The 25,618-nt window shown below is 38.2% G+C and overlaps 2 protein-coding genes across 2 annotated transcripts; both read right to left on the bottom strand.

The window, feature by feature from the left end:
* Positions 1-5,466: 5,466 nt before the first annotated feature.
* LOC120874346 (olfactory receptor 6M1-like) lies at positions 5,467-6,414 on the bottom strand. Its single transcript, XM_040255720.1, has one exon. The coding sequence runs from the start codon at positions 6,412-6,414 to the stop codon at positions 5,467-5,469; it is 948 nt and encodes a 315-aa protein (XP_040111654.1).
* Positions 6,415-16,121: 9,707 nt separating this feature from the next.
* Positions 16,122-17,069, bottom strand: LOC120874343 (olfactory receptor 6M1-like). Its single transcript, XM_040255718.1, has one exon. The coding sequence runs from the start codon at positions 17,067-17,069 to the stop codon at positions 16,122-16,124; it is 948 nt and encodes a 315-aa protein (XP_040111652.1).
* Between the last annotated feature and the right edge of the window lie 8,549 nt (positions 17,070-25,618).

The following is a 25,618-nucleotide window of genomic DNA, read 5'->3' on the forward strand; positions in this document are numbered from 1 at the left end:
AGGGTGGGTGGCCGGCAGGGAGGAGCCTGGTTGCTCCAGGAGGGCAGGTGAAGTAGGTGAGGCTCCCTTCGCAGCACATCTTCTGGGGCACGGGTCTGCAGGGCAGGGAGTGGAGACTGTAGAAGTCAGAGTCACGTGTGCCCAGAGGGCCTGCTGCTTAGCTAAACTTTGGACACACCCCAAATAAATGCCTTGGTATAGTTCACTGACTCCTTTGAGAATTTTTGTGATTTGATTGGGATGTATGTTCACAGTTCTTACTGAGAAATCTGTTACAGCTGAGTCTGGAGGAAAGAATGCATAAGAATTAGCTGATAAATGGATAGATGAGTTCCTTACATAACACAGTGGTTTTCTGGTTAAGATGGCCTTTATCCATAGTTGCCTGTGTTTGCACACTCGGTCCTGTTGGACACTTTGAGACCTCATGGGCTAGCCTTCCAGGCTCCTCTGACGTCTGGTCCATGGAATTCTCCAGGCAAGAATACTGGAGTGGGTTGTCAATTCCTTCTCCAGGGGATCTTCCCGATCCAGGGATGGAACTAGCCTCTCTTGCATCTCCTGCGTTGGCAGGCAGGTTCTTTACCACTAATGCCACCTGGGAAGCCCCTCTCCATAGTTAAAGGGATATACATTTTCTAGCAGGTGGATACTGTCTAAAATGTCTATAAGTTAGTTTGGTATATTTTCTGCCTCCATTTCCCATATTGAAAAACAATAGTTTGAAGCATTTAGCCACAGGTGAGTATAGAAAGAGGGAAGAATTTTCTAGTTGTCTTAAAATTTGGGACAAGCAGTTTCATTTTCCAAGTTAATCTAATTAGAATCACTGTAGAAATAAATATCATTACCTGGTATTATAAGTATTGATCTTAAGAATAATATCAAACAACATAAAAAAACAGTATATTTATATGATTTCTCAGAGCTTATGAAGTCTTCTTGTGCTTTCAGTTTCAAGACTGGTCCAACCGGAGACTCGCTCTATTTGGGTACCTACATCATATTTAAATGACCTCATTTGGTCAGGATTTTCTTTTTTTGTTTAAATGATACCAGAATGGGTTTTGGAATTAATGGAATTAATGAAAAGTTAAAATAGCACAAACGGCCAACTATAGTTATCTTTACTTGACAATGATTTAAATAAAAGCAAACACTTCGTTAAAATAGGAACTTCCCAATAATTTTGCTGCTTTTCAGTCTTTTTTCATCCTCTGGGGCTTGTAAATTCTTCTGGTTGCAAGTGATGAAAGACAGTTTAAGGTTCAGTATTTGCTTTAAAAAAAACAACAACATAGTGTGTCCTCTGTTTTCTTTACATCCTGCATCATTACTACTAGCAATTTAACACTGGTAAGCAGAATAATGGCACCTAAAGTTATCCTTGTCCTGTGAATATAATATACCCATGAACTGTGAATACACTCAGCCCTTTGGTATCCGAAGGGGATTAGGTCCAGGATCCCCATACTAAAATTTCTTGATGCTCTGGACCCTTATATAAAATGGCATAGTAAGGGCTTCCCTGATAGCTCAGTTGGTAAACAATCTGCCTGCAATGCGGGAGGCCCTGGTTTGATTCCTGGGTTGGGAAGATCTGCTGGAGAAGGGATAGGCTACCCACTCTAGTATTCTTGGGCTTCCCTTGTGGCTCAGCTGGTAAAGAAATCCCCCTGCAAAGCAGAAGACCTGGGTTTGATACCTGGGTTGGAAAGATCCCCTAAAGAAGGAAACAGCTACCCACTCTAGTATCCTGGCCTGGAAAAGTCACAGAGTGCGACATGGCTGAGCAGCTTTCAGTTTTTTTTTTAAATTTGCTTCTAAACCTGTGCACAATACTCTTGAAACTTTGCATCATTTCTAAATTACCTATAAAACCTAATAATGTAAACGTTATGCAAATAGTTGTCAGCGTGAGGCAAAATTAAATTTTACTTTCTGGGAATTTCTGGAATTTTCCCAATGCTTTTGATTGACAGTTTATTGAATCAGTTCTTATGGAACTCAAGGATATGGAGGGTCAGCTCTATACTACTTTAGTTGCAAAAGGGACTCTACAGAAGTAACTCAGAATGTGGACCTTGAGTTGGTGATGTTATTGTGGATTATTTGTGTGGGCTCAGTCCAATCAAATGAATCCTTAAAAAGGAAGAACTTTTTCCAGCTGAGTTAGAGAGGAGATGGAAGAAGAAGGAGCAGAGATCTGACACATCAGAGAGAGCCTTGCCACTTTGAAGGTGGAGGAAGGTGGGGGAATGAGCCAAGGACTGCAGCACCTTCTAGAAACTGGGACTGGTCCTTGGCTGATAGCCAGCAACATAATAGGGCCTTGCTCCTAAACTTCAAGAAAATGAATTCTGTCAACAACCAAAATGAGAAGAAAATAGATTTTCCCCTAAAGCCCCTAGAAAAGAATACAGCCTGTGGATGTTAGCTGGGTGAGATCTGTATTAGACTCTTGACCTACAGAATATAAGACATGAATCTGTATTGTTTTAAGCTACGAATTTTGTTATGGTAACTTAGGACATTAAGATAGTATTGTTCAAAATTCCATCTTAATTAGTGTTTGATTATGAGTATGGATCAGAAAATTATCTGAATGCTTTATTCCTGGTGATCCTTTTTACCTTCTCTTGATCTTTACACATTTGTCCACTGCTCCACCTTTTGATGGACAATATTCTTTTATAATATTCTGAATCCATTCTGAAGATAGCACTTTCCCTACCTGCTCTCCCGTGACGGATTTCCTGCCAATTCTTAAGGTCTTCATCTTTGTCTATGAAGCTAGATGACCCAGGACCACACTGGTAGTGACCTATTTTGTCTTCTGATGCCTCTTGCTTTCTCCCTGTTCCTAAGCTCTCTTTTGGATGCTTGTACCCATTGCACCTGCTCAGTGACTGTGTGGACAGAGGACAGTTTACCTCTTGCCAACCCCTTCCTCTTGCAAATAAGTGAATCAGGCGAGGACATCATGAACCTCAATTAGACCAATCTGATCCTCTTTTCAGAACTTTCGATTTAGAACTCAGATGATTTAAAGTAAATGTTGATATAAATAATGTATGGGGCTTCCCAGGTGGCTCAGTGGTAAAGAATCCGCCTGCCAATGGAGGAGATGCAGGTTTGATCCCTGGGTGGGGAAAATCCCCTGGAGAAGGAAATGGCAACCCACTCCAGTATTCTGGCCTGGAAAATCCCATGGACAGAGGAGCCTGTGGGCTAAAGTCTATGGGGTTGCACAGAGTCTGACACGACTTAGCGAGTAAAAAACAACAGCAGCAACAAATAAATCATGTGTATCTCAAATGTTTGAATGTACCCTATATAATATGTGTATATAGTTATATATTTGTTGAATATATTTATGATTGAAATATATGTATTTGTGAACGATTGAAGCAGCCATTACTTTCTATGTGCAGAGAGAAATGGAAGTAAATAGTCTGCAGAGAAGGAAACATGAATCAGGTATGTACTAGTTAGCTGTGATGCCATAACAAATTACCACAGACTTGGTGGCTTAAAACAGCACTAATGTGTTCTGTTACAGTTCTGGAGGACAGAAATCCAAAGGCAGTTCCACTGGACCTAAGCCTGGTTGTCAGTTGTGCCATACCAGAGGCTTTAGGGGAGAAAGAATTCATTTCCTGGCTTTTTTCCAGCTTTTGAAGGTGCATTCCTTGACTTATGGCTCCTTCCTCCATCTTCAAAGCCATCAGCACAGCATCTTCAAATCTCTGCTTCCACGATCACATTACCTTCTTTTGTGTGGTAAAATCTCCTCTCTGCTCTCTCATATAATGATGCTGGTGATTACAGTTAGTACCCATCTGGGCAATCCAGTATCCTCTCCCTATTTCAAGTTCTTATTCACTTTTACAAAGTGCAAAATCCCTTTTACTTATGTGCTCTGTGTGTTACATTTCAGGTCTCAGGCATTAGGGGTTCTTTGGGGTTCATCATTCATTCAGCCTACCACAAGATATTTGGAAAAAAATCCGATAATACAGAGATCAATTAAGCCCCCCCTCCCTGCCCCCAAGCTGGAGAGATATTTAAACAGAAGAGAATATCTGCCTTGTGTTTTTTAAAGGATTTCTAGATCCTGATTCTAGCTGCTTTGCAGACCTTGCTATTTTTTACCTCCTAGGGTTTTATTAGGTATTCTTATTATAATAAATACCCATTTTACTTAAGCTCGCTTGGTCACTTTTCCCCATTTGTTTTCCCCCAACCAGGTGAATTCTAGGATATTAATTCTTCTGTAGATGATGACCACATTGGACAGTTGCCACAGACAATCAGTCTAGAGTGTCAGTTACTGCTCCTGAATAATTGGTTTTCCTTTCAGTCCGTCGCTTCTCAAAATCTGTTTTCACTCATCCTGATACTTCTTGGTCTGCAGGTTTTCTAGATAATAAGGACTGGCAGGGAATGCTCTTATTTCAGAAAAAGTGGATAACCTCCATGTTAACTTGTTTCCTGTCTTAACTGTCTTCCCATTTAATATTTCATGATGTAAGGAAGTGCTGAAGTAGGCTGGCGTTCACAAATATCTGCACACACATAGTCAAAACCTGTGATGTAGTTTGGGGCAAGATGCTCAGTGAACTTCAGTTTTCTCATCCGTAAAATGGAGATAAGAATATCTGATTTTCAAGGTTAAGAGGATTAAATGATATATATATATACACACACACATTTAAGTACACTGTACAACACAGATATGTTATTCTTCTTCCTTGTTTTGTTGTTGTTTTTCACAATTATCTGCAGTATTTGGCTGAGAGGGATGAAGCCAGTAGTCTTGCAAATGATGAAATGCCCAGTTATAAGAGTTCACTTTTAATTACATGTGGTTTCATGTCTTAGATTATTTCAGTTAAGCTTATTTTAACAAAAAGGAAAAGCACAAGCTGTATTCCCCACTTTACAGAAGGAAATGAAGCTCAGAGAAGCTGTGTCACCTGCTTAAAAAACATGTTAGGATCAGGCTTAAAATTCAGGTTTTCTGACCCTGGTTAGTATTTTTCTTTAATCAATGATATTCTGTGTGTGAGACAGTCCAGTAATAGAGTTCAGAGCATGTTTATTTTTCTCTGTGGCTGAATTACCTCCTTTAGACCTTGACTTTGCATCTGATGTGGCTGGACGTTTTTCATTTCTTCTTACACATCTTTGATTTTACAGTCTTCAAGAATACTTTACTCCACATTGTGTCCAAGATTTTAAAGTGTCATTTTGCTTTTTTTTTTTTATTATTTTTAAGACATGACAATTCTCGATGTTTTATTTATTTATTAGGTGTTAGGTGTGTAGGATCTTTAGTTACAGCATGTGGGATCTAGTTCTCTGACCAGAGATCTAACCTGGCCCCCTGCATTGGGAGCACAGAGTCTTAGCCACTGGACCACCAGGCAAGTCCTGAAAGTGTCATTTTTAGGAAACAAACTTTCAAGGTTTCCTGTGCAATGAGGATATAATTTTGTTGACTGCATCTCTGAAAACATCTTTTACAGTTTCATTCCTTAGACTATAAATGAAGGGGTTCAGAAGAGGGGTCACCATTATAATGAAGACAGCAGTCACTTTGTCAAATTCCAGGGAATGACTCTGGCTGGGTCTCACATACATGAAGATGTTGCTTCCGTAGGCAATAGAAACGACAGTGATGTGAGAAGCACAGGTGGAAAAGGCTTTCTGATGCCCTTGGGCCGAGGGGATGCGCAGGATGGTAGAGATGATGTAGGTGTAGGACACGGTGGTGATCACCAGTGAGGTCAGGAGGATGAGAGAAGACAGGAGGAAGCTTATCATCTCAAGGAAATGAGTGTCTATGCAGGCCACCTGCAGCAGAGGGGCGATGTCACAGAAGAAGTGATTAATCTCCTTATGGCAGAAGGGCAGCCTGGAGAGCAGAATGACCGGGCAGAGCACCGACAGGAAGGCCCCCACCCAGCAGCCCAGAACCAGCAGGAGACACAGCCTGCTGTTCATGACGATGGTGTAGCGCAGGGGGTTACAGATGGCCACATAGCGGTCAAAGGACATCACCACCAGCAGGATGAACTCCACCGTCCCCAGGAAGAAGAAGAAGTATGTTTGGCTGATGCAGCCTGCAAGAGATATGGTCTTCCTGTCCTTGAGGAGAAAGGATAATAGTTTTGGGGTAACTGAGCTAGTGTATGAAATGTCCAGCAGTGACAAATTACTGAGGAAGAAGTACATTGGGGTTTGGAGGCGATTATCAGCCCATATTAGGGAAATGATGACACCATTTCCAGTTAGAGTGAGCAAGTAAGTAAACAAGAGGACCACGAAGAGGAAGATCTGAAGCTTCTGGAGAGCAGGGAAGGCAGTCAGGATGAATTCGGTCACCGTGGTCTGATTCTGCACATCCATTGAGTGCAGAGCAAGGTGGGCAGCATGTCTCTGAAAAAATATACAGTGTAAAGATGAAATTCAACTTAAACGTTCAACTGTCAATATCATTGCTAAGATGCAGTAGAAGAAGATCTGAATGAAGAGTCGAGGGTGATTTGTTTTCCTTCTCTGTAACCCCATTAAAGGGAGGACCTTGGATCAATGCCTTGAGTTCCCTAAACTCAGTATTCTCATAGTAAAAATTTTGGTTCAATAGAATTATCTTTGTGATTCCATAAAAATTTAGTCTTCATGACTTTATTCTTTTTTTATACAAATCTTCCATTTTCCATTTTCATTTATCCTAATGCGATTTTCCCAGCTAAATTCTGTGCGTCCTTAACTGAGAATCCAACCAATCAACTTGAAAAATGGAAAAAGGAAATGTTAATAAAACTGAGGTGCTTTTTTCAAAGTTATTTCAATGTTTCAGGCATTGTTTAAATCAAAGAGGAGAGACAGTGAAAACTAGACAGTCAAATGAAAGGGGACTTGTTTCTGTCTCTTCTTGCTTTCATTATCAATATTTTGTTGGGTATCAAGTTGTACCCAAGTTACTTTGCTGTAATAGTAGTTGATCTCTCCATCAGGCTGCATAGGTTTTCTTTGTTTTTATTTTCTATAATGCTATAAATTTTTATGTTTACACTGTTATACAACAAGTAGGTCTGTGTTTCATAATTTGCAAGTGATTTCATATATTTTGAAAAATTGTTTTTGGGAAAATGGTCAATGTGGTTCTTTTTTGTTCCCTGAAATGTTATATCCATGGCAGCATCCAGAAGAATAACAAAATTTCCCCTCCCATTTCCCAACTGACTCATTTTCTTAAAATTAAAATTTATTTATTCGTTCTTTGGCTGTGCGAGGTCCTCGTTGCTGTGTGGGTTTTTCCCTACTTGCAGCGAGTGGGGGCTGCTGTCTAGTGTGGTGTGCGGCGACTTCTCTTGTTGTGGAGCACAGGCTCTGGGGTGTGTGGACTTCAGCAATTGTGCTGCAGGGGCTCATTGCTCTGCAGCGAGATCTGTGTTGATCTGCAGTTCAGTCCCTGTCAGGGATTGAACCCACGTCTTCTGCATTGGCAGGTGGATTCTTTACCACTGAGCCACCAGGGAAGCCCCCTTGCCTCCAATTGATTTTTTTTTTAACAAGGTTTCTTAATATAACTTTTTTTTTTGAGATTTAAAATTTTTTCTTCTGTTTTATGTTATAGGTTCTCTCACTCATCTCTTATATTCTTTTCAGCCATTTGAAGATCATGTTTGTTACTAATAGTAGTTCAAGTATGGATACAGATGGTATTTGAATCACTCACTTTTATCTCTGGAGACTGCTCAACTTTGTTGAATATCTACTGTATAGAATGCAGTTACCTACTGTCATTTGTTGTATTATTTTGTGACTATTCCTTAAGTATCAAGTTAAAACAAGATACTCATGAACCTTGGGCTGGATTCTTTCTGGGTTTGGAGCCCACCTGGTTCCTCTTTAAAGGAGGTCAGTTTCCTTGGACTCTATCTGGGGTAAGTAACTTCTAGTAACTGCCTTTTGACTTAAAGACAGTTTTTTTTTTTTTTTTTTGCGGACAAATTTCCATTTGAAAGGTTGGCTGTAACTTTGTGGTCCTGTAGGAACCTATTCTATTCAACTCTCCTTTATCCCTTACATCTATGCATCCTTCTTATTTTAATAGCAAGTGTTTTGTCTTCACCTTCACTGTTCTAGCCAGGAAATATTGGTTTCTTAGAATTTTTAACTTTTCTACGTTGGTGAATAAACTCCTTTACAAATGCATACTTGGTTCTGTTCATCTCAGATTAATTTTTGAACGTAATAGGATTTGAACAACATGACTTGCTGTTGAACTAATAGGAGAGCTCATTTACTTTCTCTTAATCCTGGGCTCCAGTTTCCACATCTATAAAAAAGAGTATTGATCATCTACATTTTCCTTCCAGTTTAAATAACATCTTTTGTTTTCCATAAAGGCAGTCACAGTCTCTATTTAAGCCCCCATTCTTTGGGTACAAGCCCCATTCATTTATTTATTAAATAAATAAAACAGTGTGGTGGAGCTCCCTGCTTAAGCACGAGAGTGCAGCTGTTCAAGATTAAACTCAGGAGTCTGCATTTTCATGTACCAAATACAGATTTTACCATAATCTATACCTTCCTGACGGAGAAGGCAATGGCACCCCACTCCAGTACTCTTGCCTGGAAAATCCCATGGATGGAGGAGCCTGGTAGGCTGCAGTCCATGGGGTCGCTAAGGGTCGGACACGACTGAGCGACTTCACTTTCACTTTTCACTTTCATGCATTGGAGAAGGAAATGGCAACCCACTCCAGTGTTCTTGCCTGGAGAGTCCCAGGGACGAGGGAGCCTGGTGGGCTGCCGTCTATGGGGTCGCACAGAGTCAGACACGACTGAGGTGACTTAGCAGCAGCAGCATACCTTCCTGATGTGTGTCACCTTTTCTCTAGTTGTAAATGTGGGATCCTTGTAGTTCTAGAAAACTGATTGCTGCCACATTAATGCTGGATGTGGGAAAGGGACCCAAACACCAATGAGTCTGATAGATCTGACCTTTCAGGGTTTAGAGGCAGGGAGCATCACGAGACGGTAACAGCCTAGGATAAAAGAGAGCAGTTTACAATTGCAAAGTCCATTATTTCATTTCTTCGAATAACCTTCCAAATTGTTATAAGGTAGTTTGTTTCACCTTCTTTTAGGCTATCAGAAGTCTTCAAAGGGTCTCACCCATTGATACACCGTCTTGGTACCAGAAGGAACTCTTTCTACTGCAAAATATTCTAATATTCACTCTTCCCCTACTGCTCCTGCATCCAGATGATAAATTTCCAAACTATTTACTAAAGCGAGAAATAGTTTCTGGGTGAACCAGTGTCCTATCACTTCATGGGAAATAGATGGGGAAACAGTGGAAACAGTGTCAGACTTTATTGTTTTGGCCTCCAAAATCACTGCAGATGGTGATTGCAGCCATGAAATTAAAAGACACTTACCCCTTGGAAGGAAAGTTATGACCAACCTAGATGGCATATTGAAAAGCAGAGATATTAATTTGCCAACAAAGGTCCGTCTAGTCAAGGCTATGGTTTTTCCAGTGGTCATGTATGGATGTGAGAGTTGGACTGTGAAGAAAGCTGAGTTCCAAAGAATTGATGCTTTTGAACTGTGATGTTGGAGAAGACTCTTGAGAGTCCCTTGGACTGCAAGGAGATCCAACCAGTCCATCCTAGAGGAAATCAGTCCTAAATATTCATTGGAAGGACTGATGCTGAAGCTGAAACTCCAATACTTTGGCCATCTCATGTGAAGAGTTGACTCATTGGAAAAGACTCTGATGCTGGGAGGGATTGGGGGCAGGAGGAGAAGGGGACGACAGAGGATGAGATGGCTGGATGGCATCACGGACTCGATGGATGTGAGTTTGAGTGAACTACGGAAGTTGGTGATGGACAGGGAGGCCTGGTGTGCTACTATTCATGGGGTAGCAGAGTCAGACACGACTGAGTGACTGAACTGAACTGAACCACTGTTAATGTTATGGAGGTTTAGTACAGTAGTAGAATTGAGCACACTTTGTAGAGAAGTAGACATGCTTTGATAGTACCTTCCACAGAATACTGTGGGTTCTCATGAAGTTGCCTCTCATCTATTCTACTGTTTCTTCTATTTGTCTATTTCACCACTGCCGTAATGTTTTCCAATTGCCTATATAGTCTTTGATGACCCTGATATGGGCTTGAATTCCCTTTTATTGTAAAATGTGAATAAGTTGGTATCTTTAAAGCATTATGCCATTCTTCAACAATAAAAATATGAGATGTTCAAACAGAGTTGATATTTGCCATGATTGCCATAGGATTACATAACTATGGAAAAACAGATCTTTATATTCTGTTGTATTTTGTTCAAATAAACGTCTATGAGAAGAACTAAAGATATAGCATTGCTCACATTTTTGGAATCTCTCAAGTTCACGATAGTGAAGTAAACCTGGGTTTGTGCTAGCTTTGTCTTGATGATCTCTCTGCCCTTAGGATCCCATCATGTACAGGAGGAAAGGTTCTGGACCATGACAACCTGTGTATAACAATTTAGTTACAACCTTGCCAAATGAAGATTTTCTTTTGGGGACCATTTTTCTCATTACCATTTCTGTGGATTGTTGCAAAACTGCATAGAATTGCACATTTCAAGAATCCAATTCAGTCAGAAACTTGTGGAATGACGGAAAGAGCCTAGTAGGTATCAAAATTGGAGAACCTGTGTTATATTTTTTATTTGGCCATGGAGAGCTTTGAGATCTTTCATAAGACTCTTTCATAAGCAACCTGTCTTATTTTCCTCCTCTCTAGAATGAGTTATAGTCCTAATAGCAGATTGATAGTCCTAATACAAGATATATCGCAGCGATTTATACATACTTTGTGTTCAACAGATATTTAAGAAGACAGTGTTGGGGAAGCAGGAACAGAAAAGGACTAAGATGTGGGGGGGTGGGGAGATCTGTGCTGCTCTCAGGAAAACATGAAAAAGTTTATTTGTAGCTGAGGGACATTAAACACATGAATTTACATAATCATGGGAAAGCTATCACCTTTGACTTCTGTCATAAGTAATTTTTTTGGCAAAGCAGTAATTGGAATTTAACTCATAAAAATATATATAAACAAATTTACTAAGACCTAGATGCTTAAAATACAAATATGGATAAATGTATAATAAAATATACTTACATCTTCCTGAATGTAGAACTTGTGGCATTTTCTTCAGTTATCAAAAATTTTGTCTTTCTTCTTATGCCTTCTTATCCATTATCCTTTAAATTTTTTTATTGCTTTGATTTTGAATTCCATATAAATCTCTCTGTCTTACTCTGAAACTCTTCCCCATATAATACACATCCCTTTTCTCAAAAACACACCAAATTGTTATTCAGTTTTTGCTAAAGTACATCATCTGCTTCATTTGAATGAAAAAGTGTCCTTTTATAAGCTCTGATTACTTTCTTCAGTTTTTTTTAATTCTTACAGAAAAGTCTAGGTTTTGACTTGTACTAAGTCCAAGCATTATGTTATCACTTAATCTCTTTTTAATACACACATTTAATACACACATAATCACATTTTTGCCAAAATGGCAAAACGATGACTTTGATGATGACTCAGAAAGTTAGACCCAGTGAATTAACAGCAGGTCTTCTGACTTCTGATTTATACTTCTGACAAAAAGACTGGAAGACTTTCTTCCCAAATCTCCCAAATTTCAGATCTTGTTTTTCAATATAGAAAGGTAATAACCTGACAATTTGGTTAATTTCTGTATCTTCTGTGGATCTATTCATAAACTTGGAACTATTCAAAACCACAGACTGTCAGGTTAGAAGAGAACTAAAAGGCATATGAGATAGTCTGGTGCTAAAACATCCCACCCTGCCTCTGTCGTCCAATGATGTGAAGCTCTCTGTTTCCCGAGGCATCTCATTCTGCTTTACTGGTTTTGGTTGTTAGAAAAAACTTATATTTGCTTTCACTGAACTATCTTCCTGAATTTTCATCAATTTGTTTAGTCACTCCTGTTCATTCAGCTGGCATATGGTGACTTGATTTTAGACATACCCACCTTATTTGCTTTCTTTAGGAAATGATGTTGTCTTGTGATTTGTAAAGTGATTACAACTAGAAGAACTGTGATATTTAAAGATTTTTAAAAATTTACCATTAGAAGTTTGGTTTAGAATGGCTCTTGGGATTCTGGCATTAAAAAAGGTTAATTATTATTATTGCAATCTTGGGATATTAGAACTGAAGTTACTAATCACAGAAAGTTAAAGTCTCTTGAGAGACTCTCTTGGGTACTTATTTTATTTATCTAAAGAAAAACTTAGACATCTGATTTAAAGTTTCAGTGAACTAGATACTTGGAAAACTTAAAAAATATTTATAATGTGTTTAATAAGTTTTAAGATGCTTGTCAAAATGAGATTACTTATATAGATGAAGGTGTATGTACACATTTAAAAAATTTATTGAGATAAGATTTATAGACAGTAAACATGTTTAAGTATATAATTTGTTGAACTTTGACAAATGTACACAGTTACATAGCCACCATTACCAGTACAACATTGGTTTAACATTACCTTAAACATTTTTCACGACCTTTTGCAAGTAAATGCTTTCCCTCCATACCTCAGGACATGACAACCACTGATGTTTTCTGTCAGCATAATTTGAATTTTCTAGAATATTATATAAATGCAATTTTATATTGTTTATGAGCCATGTATCTTGATAAGATGTTAATATCCAAAACACGTGAGGAACTTATATATTGCAACAGCAAATATATATATATTTGCTAAATAAATAATCTATTATTTATATATATGTATTATTTGCTAAATAAATAATATATTATTTATATATATTATTTGCTAAATAAATAACTATATATATATTTGCTATAAGTTTCTCATGAGTTTTGGATGTTAACATCTTATTAAGATACATGGTTCATAACTAGTTCTCCTGTTGCAGAGACTGCCTTTCATTTTGTTGATTGTTGGTCCTCCCATGAGCTTTTCCGGTTGTTGTCTTAGCAATTAACTGTCATTGTGTTGGTGGGGGTGTTATTTAGCATGCTAATGAATTATAATGACCATACGATGAGGCTCAAGATCAAAATTTCCACCAGCTTGGGCCTAGTTAGTTCTAACTATTGTTTTCCTCTTTGCAGCTCCCTCCTGAAATTTAGATAAGAATAGTTGGTTTCCACTTGAGGGAGGGAACAGGTGTATAATTCTGGGATGATAGCCATGGTAATGACTTGTGTTGGGCTTCTGACTTCAGAACTATAAGAACATAAATTTGTATTCTTTTGAACTGCTAATTTTGTTATGGAAGTATTTGGACACTAAGTAACTTTCAAAATTCTTCTTAATGAATGTTTGATTATGAGTACAGAGCAGAAAATTATATGGATGCTTCATTCCTGGTGATATTATTTTACTTTCTTTTGATCTGTAAACATTTGTCTACTGCTTTATTTTTTGATGGTCTATGTTATTTTATAATATATTATAGTATTTGAATCCATTCTGAAGATAGCACTTTCTCTGCTTGCTCTATCATGAGGGTTTCCTGCCAATTCTTAAGGTCTTCATCTTTGTCTACGAAGCTAGATGACCCATGAGCAAACTGGTAGTAACCTATTTTGATCTTCAAGATGCCTCTTGTTTTCTCCCTGTTCTCAAGCTCCCTTTGTAGATGCTTGTCCCCATTGCACCTGCTCAGTGGCTGTGTGGACAGAGGGCAATTTACCTCTTGCCATACCCTTCCTCTTACAAAAAGAGAATTGGGAAAGACATCATCTCACTTCAATGAGACCAATCAGACCATTCACTTCAGTGAACCTTTCAAGGAATTTGGATTTAGAATACAGGTAATTTAAAATACCTATCCTAAAATAAAATAGAGAATTCCTTGGCCGTCCAGTTGTTAAGATTTGGCACTTTCATTGTTATGGGCCCAGGTTCAATCCCCGATCCAGAAACTAAGAACCTGCAAGTTGTGCAGCACAGTCAAAAAAATCCATGTAGATTGTATATATATCTCAATATATTTAAATGTATTCAGTATACATGCGTATATATTGAATATATCTATGATGGATTTTTTTTTTTTTTGGCCCTGCCATACAGCATGTGGGATCTTAGTTCCCTGACTAGGGATCAAACCTGTGCCCACTGCAGTGGAAGTATGGAGTCCTCACCACTGGACTACCAGGGAATTCCCTGAAATATATATTTGCAAATGACTGAAGCAGCCATTATTTTCCATATGCACAGAGAAACGAAAATAAATAGTCTGCAGAGAGAGAAACATGAAACTGGTATGTGCTGGTTTGCTGTGATGCTTCAGCCAATTACTACATGGTGGCTTCAACAACACTAATGTGTTCTGTTACAGCTCTGGAGACAGAAACCCAAAGTCAGTTTCACTGGGCCTAAACCTGGGTGTTGGCTGGGCCATGCCAGGGGCTCTATGGGAGAAAGAATCCTTTGTTTTTCTTTTTCAGCTTTGAGATGTACATTCCTTGGCCTGTGGCTCCTTCCTCCATCTTCAAAGCCAGCAGCACAGCAACTTCAAATCTCTGCTTCTATGATCACATTACCTTCTTTTGTGTGATAAAATCTCCCCTCTCCTCTCTCATATAATGACACTTGTGATGACATTTAGTGCCCACCTGTGTAATTCAAGATCATCGCCCTATCTCAAGATCTTTAATTTGAATCCCTCCTGCAGAATCCCTTTGCCATATAAATTTTATATGTTACTTAGATTCACAGGATCAGTGATTAGGTCTAGATATCTTTCAGGGCCATCATTCAGCCTGCTACAAGATATTTGGAAAAAAACAGTAACATGGAGACCAAATGACTCCTGAGAAAGCTAGAGAGAGATCAGAGATTCTGAGGGAAGTGGGTGTCTGCCTTGGATTTTTAAGGAGTTCTAGCTCCTAAGCAGAGCTTGTCCTTAGCAGGTCTTGCGGTTTCTTACCTTCTGAGGTTTTATGTGGTATTCTTATTATTATGATAAATACCAATGTTACTTAAGCTAGCTTGATTACTTTTCTGCTTTTATTTTCCCCAACCAAATGCATCCTAGGACATTTATTCTTCTGTAGATGATGATCACTTTGGCCAGTTGCCACAGACGATCAGTCTGGACTCATTGTCAGTTACTGCCTCTGAATAACTGGTTTTCCTTTCAACACATTGCCTCTCACAGTCTGTTCTCACTCATCTGATATGCCTTGGTCTGTAGATTCTAGATAATTAGAACTGGCAGGGAATGCTCTTATCTCAGAAAACATGGATAGCTTTTCATGTTAACTCTGTTTCCCTTAAGTTTCTTCCCATTTCACACTTCATGACACAGTGACGTGCTTAAGTAGGCTAGAGTTCACATGTATCTGCATATATATATATATTCGAAACTAGTGATGTAAGATGCTTAATCTCAATGAATCCGAGTTTTCTCATCTGTAAAATGGGAAAAATATCACATTCTCAATGTTAAGAGGACTAAATGATATATATATATGTACATATTGGAATATACTGTACAAACACTGGGATATTATTATTATCTACAGTATCTGGCTGTCAGGAATGGAGCTAATCATCTTGAATAGTTGGAAAAGACCCATAAAAAGTACTTATTTTTAATTACATGTGGTTTCATTTCTTAGACCATCATGGTTGAGCCTATATTAACAGAAAGAAAAAGAAGACCCACAGACTATATTCCCCACTTTACAGATAATATGTTAGGTTCAGATAGGCTAAGTGTCACCCGATAAAAAAGTGATAGAGAGGGCTTAAAATCTCTGACTTCAGTGTTTTTCATTAATCCATGAAATTCTGTGTGTGAGAAGGTCCAGTAATAGAGTTCAGAGCATGTTATTTCCTCTGCCTCCTCTGGACTCTGACCGTAATACTTTGCAGCTGGTGTGGCACATAGTTCTTTCATCTCTTTGCACACACCTTTGATTTTATGGTCTTCAAGCATGCATTACTCCACATTGTGTCTAAGATGTGAAAATGCCATTCTTAGCAAACAAACTTTCAAGGATTCCTGTGGGATTATTTTTCATGCTTTCCTGGGCAATAAGGATATAATTTTGTTGACTGCATCTCTGAAAACTTCCTTTACCTTTTCATTCCTTAGACTATAAATGAAGGGGTTCAGAAGAGGGATCATCATTGTGGTGAGGACCGCAGTCACTTTATCAAATTCCAGGGAATGACTCTGGCTGGGTCTCACATACATGAAGATGTTGCTCCCGTAGGCAATGGAGACGACAGTGATGTGAGAAGCACAGGTGGAAAAGGCTTTCTGACGCCCTTGGGCAGAGGGGATGCGCAGGATGGTAGAGATGATGTAGGTGTAGGACACGGTGGTGATCACCAGTGAGGTCAGGAGGATGAGAGAAGACAGGAGGAAGTTTATCATCTCAAGGAAATGAGTGTCTATGCAGGCCACCTGCAGCAGAGGGGCGATGTCACAGAAGAAGTGATTAATCTCCTTATGGCAGAAGGGCAGCCTGGACACCACAATAGTTGGGCAGAGCACCGACAGGAAGGCCCCCACCCAGCAGCCCAGAAGCAGCAGGAGACACAGCCTGCTATTCATGATGATGGTGTAGTGCAGGGGGCTACAGATGGCCACATAGCGGTCAAAGGACATCACCCCCAGCAGGATGAACTCCACCGTCCCCAGGAAGAAGAAGAAGTATGTTTGGCTGATGCAGCCTGCAAAAGATATGATTTTCCTGTTTTCTAGGAGACAGGCTAACAGTTTTGGGGTAACCGATGTGGTATATAAAATGTCCAAAAAGGCTAAGTTACTGAGGAAGAAGTACATTGGGGTTTGGAGGCGATAATCAGCCCATATTAGGGAAATAATGACACCATTTCCAGTTAGAGTGAGCAAGTAAGTAAACAAGAGGATCATGAAGAGGAAAATCTGAAGCTTCTGGAGAGCAGGGAAGGCAGTCAGGATAAATTCAGTCACTGTGGTCTGATTCTGCACATCCATTGAGTGCGGTGCAAGGTGGGCAGCATGTCTCTGAAAAAATAATAAAATGTAAAGATCAAATTCAACTTAAACTTTCAACTGTCAATATCATTGATAAGACTTCCCTGGTGGCCCAGTGGTTTGATCTCTGGGTCGGGAAGATTCTCTGGAGAAGGGTGTTGCAACACACTCTGGTATTCTTGCCTGGAGAATCCCACGAACAGAGGAGCCTGGCGGGCTACAGTCCATGGGGTCACAAAGAGACACAACTGAAGTGACTTAGCACATATGAAATACCATTCATAAAATGCAGTAGAAAAACATCTGAATAGAATTGAGTGATTTATTTTCATTCTCCCTCTTACCCTTGTAAGTATAGTATCTTAGATAAATTACATGACTTCTAAGCTCAGTATTCTCGCATTTAAAATTTTTCTTTGTATTAAGTTGTCTTCATGGTTCCATAAAACTCTAGTCTTAATGATTTTGTTGTTTTTTTATACAACAGTCCTTCCCTTTTCTATTTCACTCCTCCTAAACTTCTATTTTCTTAGCTAAGTTCTGTGCCTTTAAAGAGAAATCTACTTCACTGAGATTTCAGTCAGTTTGGAAAATGGAGAGAATGTTAATAAAAGTTGAGTTATTTTTCTCAAAGTTATTTCAAATTTTCAGGTGTTATCTAAATCAAAGAGCAGAAAAATCAAAACTAACCAGGAGAGTCAAATGAAATGAAATCTGCAACGTCTGATTTCACTTTTGTAATTGATATTGCGTATCTGATGGTACCCAAGTTTTTTTGATATAATAGTAGCTGAGTTCTCCATCAAGGTGTATAATTTTTCTTTGTTTTTTTCTATAATGATAGAAAGTTTTATGTCTACACTCTTATAGAACAAGGAGGTCAGTTATACGTATTCCATTATTTGCAAAACGTTTTATATATTTTGAAACACATTTTCTTGAACATGATCAATGTGTCTTTTTATCTTTGCAATTCCACATCTATGGCAGCATCCAGTAGAGTAACTTCCACCTCCCATTTCCCAACTAATTCTTGTAGGTTCTCTCAGAGAGGACTCTGATACCTTATATTCGTCTCAGCCATTTGAAGATCAGGTTATTAATAGTAGTGGAAAAAGTGGATGCAGATAGATGGTGTTTGAAGCCCTCAACTTAATCTCTGGATACTGTTCAGCTTTGCTGAGCATTTATAGCATGTCTATAAAATACAGTTGACTCACTCCTTTGGTGTATAATTTAGTGGCTAATCCTTTAGTTTTAAGTTAAAGCAAAGCAAATATAAACCAGTCCTGGGTACTTTATAGTGGCTCAGTGGTAAAAGAATCCACCTGCCAATGAAGGAAACACAAGAGACATGGATTTGATCTCTGGGTTGGGAAGATCCCCTGGAGGAGGAAATGGCAACCCACTCCAGTATTCTTGCCTGGGAAACCTATGGACAGATAAGCCTGATGGGCTACAGTCCAGGAGGCTGCAATGAGTTCTACATGACTGAAGTTACGGAGCATGCACTCACGCATAGATGACTGTGCAGTAGATATACTTACATCATATTGATTGTAGAACAGTTGGGATTTTCTTCACTCAAATATGTTAAGAACCATGAACTTTGGCTATTCCTACTGCTTTCTGTCCATTTTCTTTAAATTCTCTTACTGCTTCTATTTGAATTCCATGTAACTCTTAGTTTTAGTCTGAGACTCTTTCCTGTATGATAACACATCCCCTTTTCGAAACTACATCAAATGGTTTTTCAGTTTTTGCTGAAGTACTTCATCTTCTTCATTTGAATGAGGAACAGAAACAAACCAATAAAACATAACCTGTCTTTTTATAAACTCTGATTACTTTTCCCAATTCTTTTTCTTATTCCTGCAGAAAAAAAATCTGTCTCAACTTACACTAAGATTAATTCCAAGTGTTATATTTTATCATTTAATCTTATATTTTATACATTCAGTGAATCTTAATCTTGAATGTTCTCTAGGTTTTAAGTAGTATGTATTTTGGATCACATTTTCCAAAAAAAAAAAAAAAAAAAGTCAGAATGGTGAGTTTGGTGATGACTCAAGAAATCAAACCCAATGAATTAAGAGCAGGTCCTCCAACTTCTAGTTTAGATCTCTGGCAAGAAGACTGAAAGACTTTCTTTTTTTTTTTTTTGGATTTATTTATTTATTTTTTTTTCGATTCTTACATGTGATTATACATGTTTCAATGCCATTCTCCCAAATCATCACACCCTCTCCCTCTCCCTCTGAGTCCAAAAGTCCGCTATACACATCTGTGTCTCTTTTGCTGTCCTGCATACAGGGTCATCATTGCCATCTTCCTAAATTCCATATATATGTGTTAGTGTACTGTATTGGTGTTTTTCTTTCTGGCTCACTTCACTCTGTATAATCGGCTCCAGTTTCATCCATCTCATCAGAACTGATTCAAATGTATTCTTTTTAATGGCTGAGTAATACTCCATTGTGTATATGTACCACAGCTTTCTTATCCATTCATCTACTGATGGACATCTAGGTTGTTTCCATGTCCTAGCTATTATAAACAGTGCTGCGATGAACATTGGGGTACATGTGTTTCTTTCAATTCTGGTTTCCTCTGTGTGTATGCCCAACAGTGGGATTGCTGGGTCATAAGGCATTTCTATATGCAATTTTTTAAGGAATCTCCACACTGTTCTCCATAGTGGCTGTACTAGTTTGCACTCCCACCAACAGTGTAGGAGGGTTCCCTTCTCTCCACACCCTCTCCAGCATTTGTTGCTTGCAGATTTTTGGATCGCAGACATTCTGACTGGTGTGAAGTGGTACCTCATTGTGGTTTTGATTTGCATTTCTCTTATAATGAGTGATGTTGAGCATCTTTTCATGTGTTTGTTAGCCATCCATATGTCTTCTTTGGAGAAATGTCTATTTAGTTCTTTGGCCCATTTTTTTATTGGGTCGTTTATTTTTCTGGAATTGAGCTGCAGGAGTTGCTTGTATATTTTTGAGATTAGTTGTTTGTCAGTTGCTTCATTTGCTATTATTTTCTCCCATTCGGAAGGCTGTCTTTTCACTTTGCTTATGTTTTCCTTTGTTGTGCAGAAGCTTTTAATTTTAATTAGATCCCATTTGTTTATTTTTGCTTTTATTTCCAGAATTCTGGGAGGTGGATCATAGAGGATCCTGCTGTGGTTTATGTCAGAGAGTGTTTTGCCTATGTTCTCCTCTAAGAGTTTTATAGTTTCTGGTCTTACATTTAGATCTTTAATCCATTTTGAGTTTATCTTTGTGTGCGGTGTTAGAAAGTGATCTAGCTTCATTCTTTTACAAGTGGTTGACCAGTTTTCCCAGCACCACTTGTTAAAGAGATTGTCTTTACTCCATTGTATATTCTTGCCTCCTTTGTCAAAGATAAGGTGTCCATATGTATGTGGATTTATCTCTGGGCTTTCTATTTTGTTCCATTGATCTATATGTCTGTCTTTGTGCCAATACCATACTGTCTTGATGACTGTGGCTTTGTAGTAGAACCTGAAGTCAGGCAAATTGATTCCTCCAGTTCCATCCTTCTTTCTCAAGATTGCTTTGGCTATTCGTGGTTTTTTGTATTTCCATACAAATCTTGAAATTATTTGTTCTAGTTCTGTGAAAAATATCGCCGGTATCTTGATAGGGATTGCATTGAATTTGTAGATTGCTTTGGGTAATATACTCATTTTCACTATATTGATTCTTCCGATCCATGAGCATGGTATATTTCTCCATCTATTAGTGTCCTCTTTGATTTCTTTCATCAGTGTTTTAAAGTTTTCTGTATATAGGTCTTTAGTTTCTTTAGGTAGATATATTCCTAAGTATTTTATTCTTTTTGTTGCAATGGTGAATGGAATTGTTTCCTTAATTTCTTCTTCTACTTTCTCATTATTAGTGTATAGGAATGCAAGGGATTTCTGTGTGTTGATTTTATATCCTGCAACTTTACTATATTCATTAATTAGCTCTAGTAATTTTCTGGTAGAGTCTTTAGTGTTTTCTATGTAGAGGATCATGTCATCTGCAAACAGTGAGAGTTTTACTTCTTCTTTTCCAATTTGGATTCCTTTTATTTCTTTTTCTGCTCTGATTGCTGTGGCTAAAACTTCCAGAACTATGTTGAATAGTAGTGGTGAAAGTGGGCACCCTTGTCTTGTTCCTGACTTTAGGGGAAATGCTTTCAATTTTTCACCATTGAGGATAATGTTTGCTGTGGGTTTGTCATATATAGCTTTTATTATGTTGAGGTATGTTCCTTCTATTCCTGCTTTCTGGAGAGTTTTTATCATAAATGGATGTTGAATTTTGTCAAAGGCCTTCTCTGCATCTATTGAGATAATCATATGGTTTTTATTTTTCAATTTGTTAATGTGGTGAATTACATTGATTGATTTGCGGATGTTGAAGAATCCTTGCATCCCTGGGATAAAGCCCACTTGGTCATGGTGTATGATCTTTTTAATGTGTTGTTGGATTCTGATTGCTAGAATTTTGTTGAGGATTTTTGCATCTATGTTCATCAGTGATATTGGCCTGTAGTTTTCCTTTTTTGTAGTATCTTTGTCAGGTTTTGGTATTAGGGTGATGGTGGCCTCATAGAATGAGTTTGGAAGTTTCCCTTCCTCTGCAATTTTCTGGAAGAGTTTGAGTAGGATAGGTGTTAACTCTTCTCGAAATTTTTGGTAGAATTCAGCTGTGAAGCCGTCTGGACCTGGGCTTTTGTTTGCTGGAAGATTTCTGATTACAGTTTCAATTTCCGTGCTTGTGATGGGTCTGTTAAGATTGTCTATTTCTTCCTGGTTTAGTTTTGGAAAATTGTATTTTTCTAAGAATTTGTCCATTTCTTCCAGGTTGTCCATTTTATTGGCATATAATTGCTGATAGTAGTCTCTTATGATCCTTTGTATTTCTGAGTTGTCTGTTGTGATCTCTCCATTTTCATTTCTAATTTTATTGATTTGATTTTTCTCTCTTTGCTTCTTGATGAGTCTGGCTAATGGTCTGTCAATTTTATTTATCCTTTCAAAGAACCAGCTTTTGGCTTTGTTGATTTTTGCTATGGTCTCTTTTGTTTTTTTTGCATTTATTTCTGCCCTAATTTTTAAGATTTCTTTCCTTCTGCTAACTCTGGGGTTCTCTAATTCTTCCTTTTCTAGTTGCTTTAGGTGTAGAGTTAGGTTATTTATTTGACTTTTTTCTTGTTTCTTGAGGTATGCCTGTATTGCTATGAACTTTCCTCTTAGCACTGCTTTTATAGTGTCCCACAGGTTTTGGGTTGTTGTGTTTTCATTTTCATTAGTTTCTATGCATATTTTGATTTCTTTTTTGATTTCTTCTGTGATTTGTTGGTTATTCAGAAGCGTGTTGTTCAGCCTCCATATGTTGGAATTTTTAATAGGTTTCCTCCTGTAATTGAGATCTAATCTTAGTGCATTATGGTCAGAAAAGATGCTTGGAATGATTTCGATTTTTTTGAATTTATCAAGGTTATATTTATGGCCCAGGATGTGATCTATCCTGGAGAAGGTTCCATGAGCACTTGAGAAAAAGGTGAAATTCATTGTTTTGGGGTGAAATGTCCTATAGATATCAATTAGGTCTAACTGGTCTAATGTATCATTTAAAGTTTGCGTTTCTTTGTTAATTTTCTGTTTAGTTGATCTGTCCATATGTGTGAGTGGGGTATTAAAGTCTCCCACTATTATTGTGTTGTTGTTAATTTCCCCTTTCATACTTGTTAGCATTTGTCCTACATATTGCGGTGCTCCTATATTGGGTGCATATATATTTATAATTGTTATATCTTCTTCTTGGATTGATCCTTTGATCATTATGTAGTGGCCTTCTTTGTCTCTTTTCACAGCCTTTGTTTTAAAGTCTATTTTATCGGATATGAGTATTGCCACTCCTGCTTTCTTTTGGTCTCTATTTGCATGGAATATCTTTTTCCAACCCTTCACTTTCAGTCTGTATGTGTCCCTTGTTTTGAGGTGGGTCTCTTGTAAGCAGCATATAGAGGGTTCTTGTTTTTGTATCCAATCAGCCAGTCTTTGCCTTTTGGTTGGGGCATTCAATCCATTTACGTTTAAGGTGATTATTGATAAGTATGATCCCGTTGCCATTTGTTTTATTATTTTGGGTTCGGGTTTATACTCCCTTTTTGTGTTTCCTGTCTAGAGAATATCCTTTAGAATTTGTTGGAGAGCTGGTTTGGTGGTGCTGAATTCTCTCAGCTTTTGCTTGTCTGTAAAGCTTTTGATTTCTCCTTCATATTTGAATGAGATCCTTGCTGGGTATAGTAATCTGGGCTGTAGGTTATTTTCTTTCATCACTTTAAGTATGTCTTGCCATTCCCTCCTGGCCTGAAGAGTTTCTATTGAGAGATCAGCTGTTATCCTTATGGGAATCCCCTTGTGTGTTATTTGTTGTTTTTCCCTTGCTGCTTTTAATAGTTGTTCTTTGTGTTTGATCTTTGTTAATTTGATTAATATGTGTCTTGGGGTGTTTCGCCTTGGGTTTATCCTATTTGGGACTCTCTGGGTTTCTTGGACTTTGGTGATTATTTCCTTCCCCATTTTAGGGAAGTTTTCAACTATTATCTCCTCAAGGATTTTCTCATGGTCTTTCTTTTTGTCTTCTTCTTCTGGGACTCCTATAATTCGAATGTTGGAGCGTTTCATATTGTCCTGGAGGTCTCTGAGATTGTCCTCATTTCTTTTAATTTGTTTTTCTTTTTTCCTCTCTGATTCATTTATTTCTACCATTCTGTCTTCTATTTCACTAATCCTATCTTCTGCCTCCGTTATTCTATTATTTGTTGCCTCCAGAGTTTTTCTGATCTCATTTATTGCATTATTCATTGTATATTGACTCTTTTTTATTTCTTCTAGGTCCTTGTTGAACCTTTCTTGCATCTTCTCAATCCTTGTCTCTAGGGTATTTATCTGTGATTCCATTTTGACTTCAAGATTTTGGATCATTTTCACTATCAATATTCGGAATTCTTTCTCAGGTAGATTCCCTATCTCTTCCTCTTTTGTCTGGTTTGGTGGGCATTTCTCCTGCTCCTTTACCTGTTGGGTATTCCTCTGTCTCTTCATCTTGGTTATATTGCTGTGTTTGGAATGGCCTTTTTATATTCTGGTAATTTGTGGAGTTCTCTTTATTGTGGAGCTTCCTCACTGTGGGTGGGGTTGTATCAGTGGCTTGTCAAGGTTTCCTGGTTAGGGAGGCTTGTGTTGGATGTCTGGTGGGTGGAGCTGGGTTTCTTCTCTCTGGAGTGCAGTGGAGTGACCAGTAATGGGTTATGAGACGTCTAAAGTTTTGGAGTAACTTTGAACTGCCTGTATATTGAGGCTCAGGGGTGTGTTCCTGTGTTGCTGGAGAATTTGTGTGATATGTCTTGCTCTGGAACTTGTTGGCCCTTGGGTGGAGCTTTGTTTCAGTGTAGGTTTGGAGGCATTTGATGAGCTCCTATTGCTTAATGTTCCCTGAATTCAGGAGTTCTCTGATGTTCTCAAGCTTTGGACTTAAGCCTCCTGCTTCTGGTTTTCGGTTTTATTTTTACAGTGGTCTCTAGACTTCTCCATCTATACAGCACCAATGATATAGTATCTAGGCTAAAGATGAAAGGTTTCTCCACATTGAGGGGCACCCAGAGAGGTTCACTGGGTTACATGGAGAAGAGAAGAGGGAGGGGGTAGTTAGAGGTGACTGGAATGAGATGCGGTGAGAACAAAAGAGGAGAGAGCAAGCTAGTCAATAGTCACTTCCTTATGTGCGCTCCTTAGTCTGGACCTCTCAGCGGTATTTACGGAGTTATACAGGGGAGAGGAGAGAGAGGAAGTAGACAGAGGTGGCCAGGAGGGTAAGAGAGAGGAATGAAAAGGAGAGAGACAGGTCCAGCCAGTAATCAGTTCCTTAGGTGCTCTCCACCATCTAGAACACACAGAGAATCACAGAGTTGGATATAGAAGAGATGGGGGGAAGGGGGGGAGAGACAGAGGCCACCTGGTGGAGAAAAAGGAGAGTCCAAAAGGAGGAGAGAGTGGTCAAGCCAGTAATCTCACTGTCAGGTAAGATTGGGTTATGAAATGTACAAGATTGACAACAAAAACCGAAAAGCAAAGATTAAAAACCTAGAGTAGAGGTTAGATTTTCAGAAATACAATGTTAAAGAGACGAAGCAGAAGGAAGAAAGAAAAAAAAGAGAAAAGATTAAAAAATAATAATAATATTAAGAAAAAGAAATAGGGAAAAAAATATATATAAGAAAAAATAAAAATTAAAAAAAAAAAAAAAACCCGAGATTAAAAAAGAAATACCAACAACAATCACGCGAAGGCTATATATGGTGTTTGCTTTAAAAAAGTAGAGTCTTTTTTTTTTTTTTTGAAAAGTAATAGTTATAGAAATATAAAGTAGAGAAATAGAAGACTTAACAGTTAAAAAAAAGTTTGAGAGAAAAAAAAAAAGAAAGCAAAAAACAAAAAACAAAAAGGCAAAAAAAAAAAAAAAAAA

Source organism: Oryx dammah, unplaced genomic scaffold, assembly GCF_014754425.2.
Source record: "Oryx dammah isolate SB20612 unplaced genomic scaffold, SCBI_Odam_1.1 HiC_scaffold_15, whole genome shotgun sequence".
NCBI classification, from domain to species: Eukaryota; Metazoa; Chordata; class Mammalia; order Artiodactyla; family Bovidae; genus Oryx; species Oryx dammah.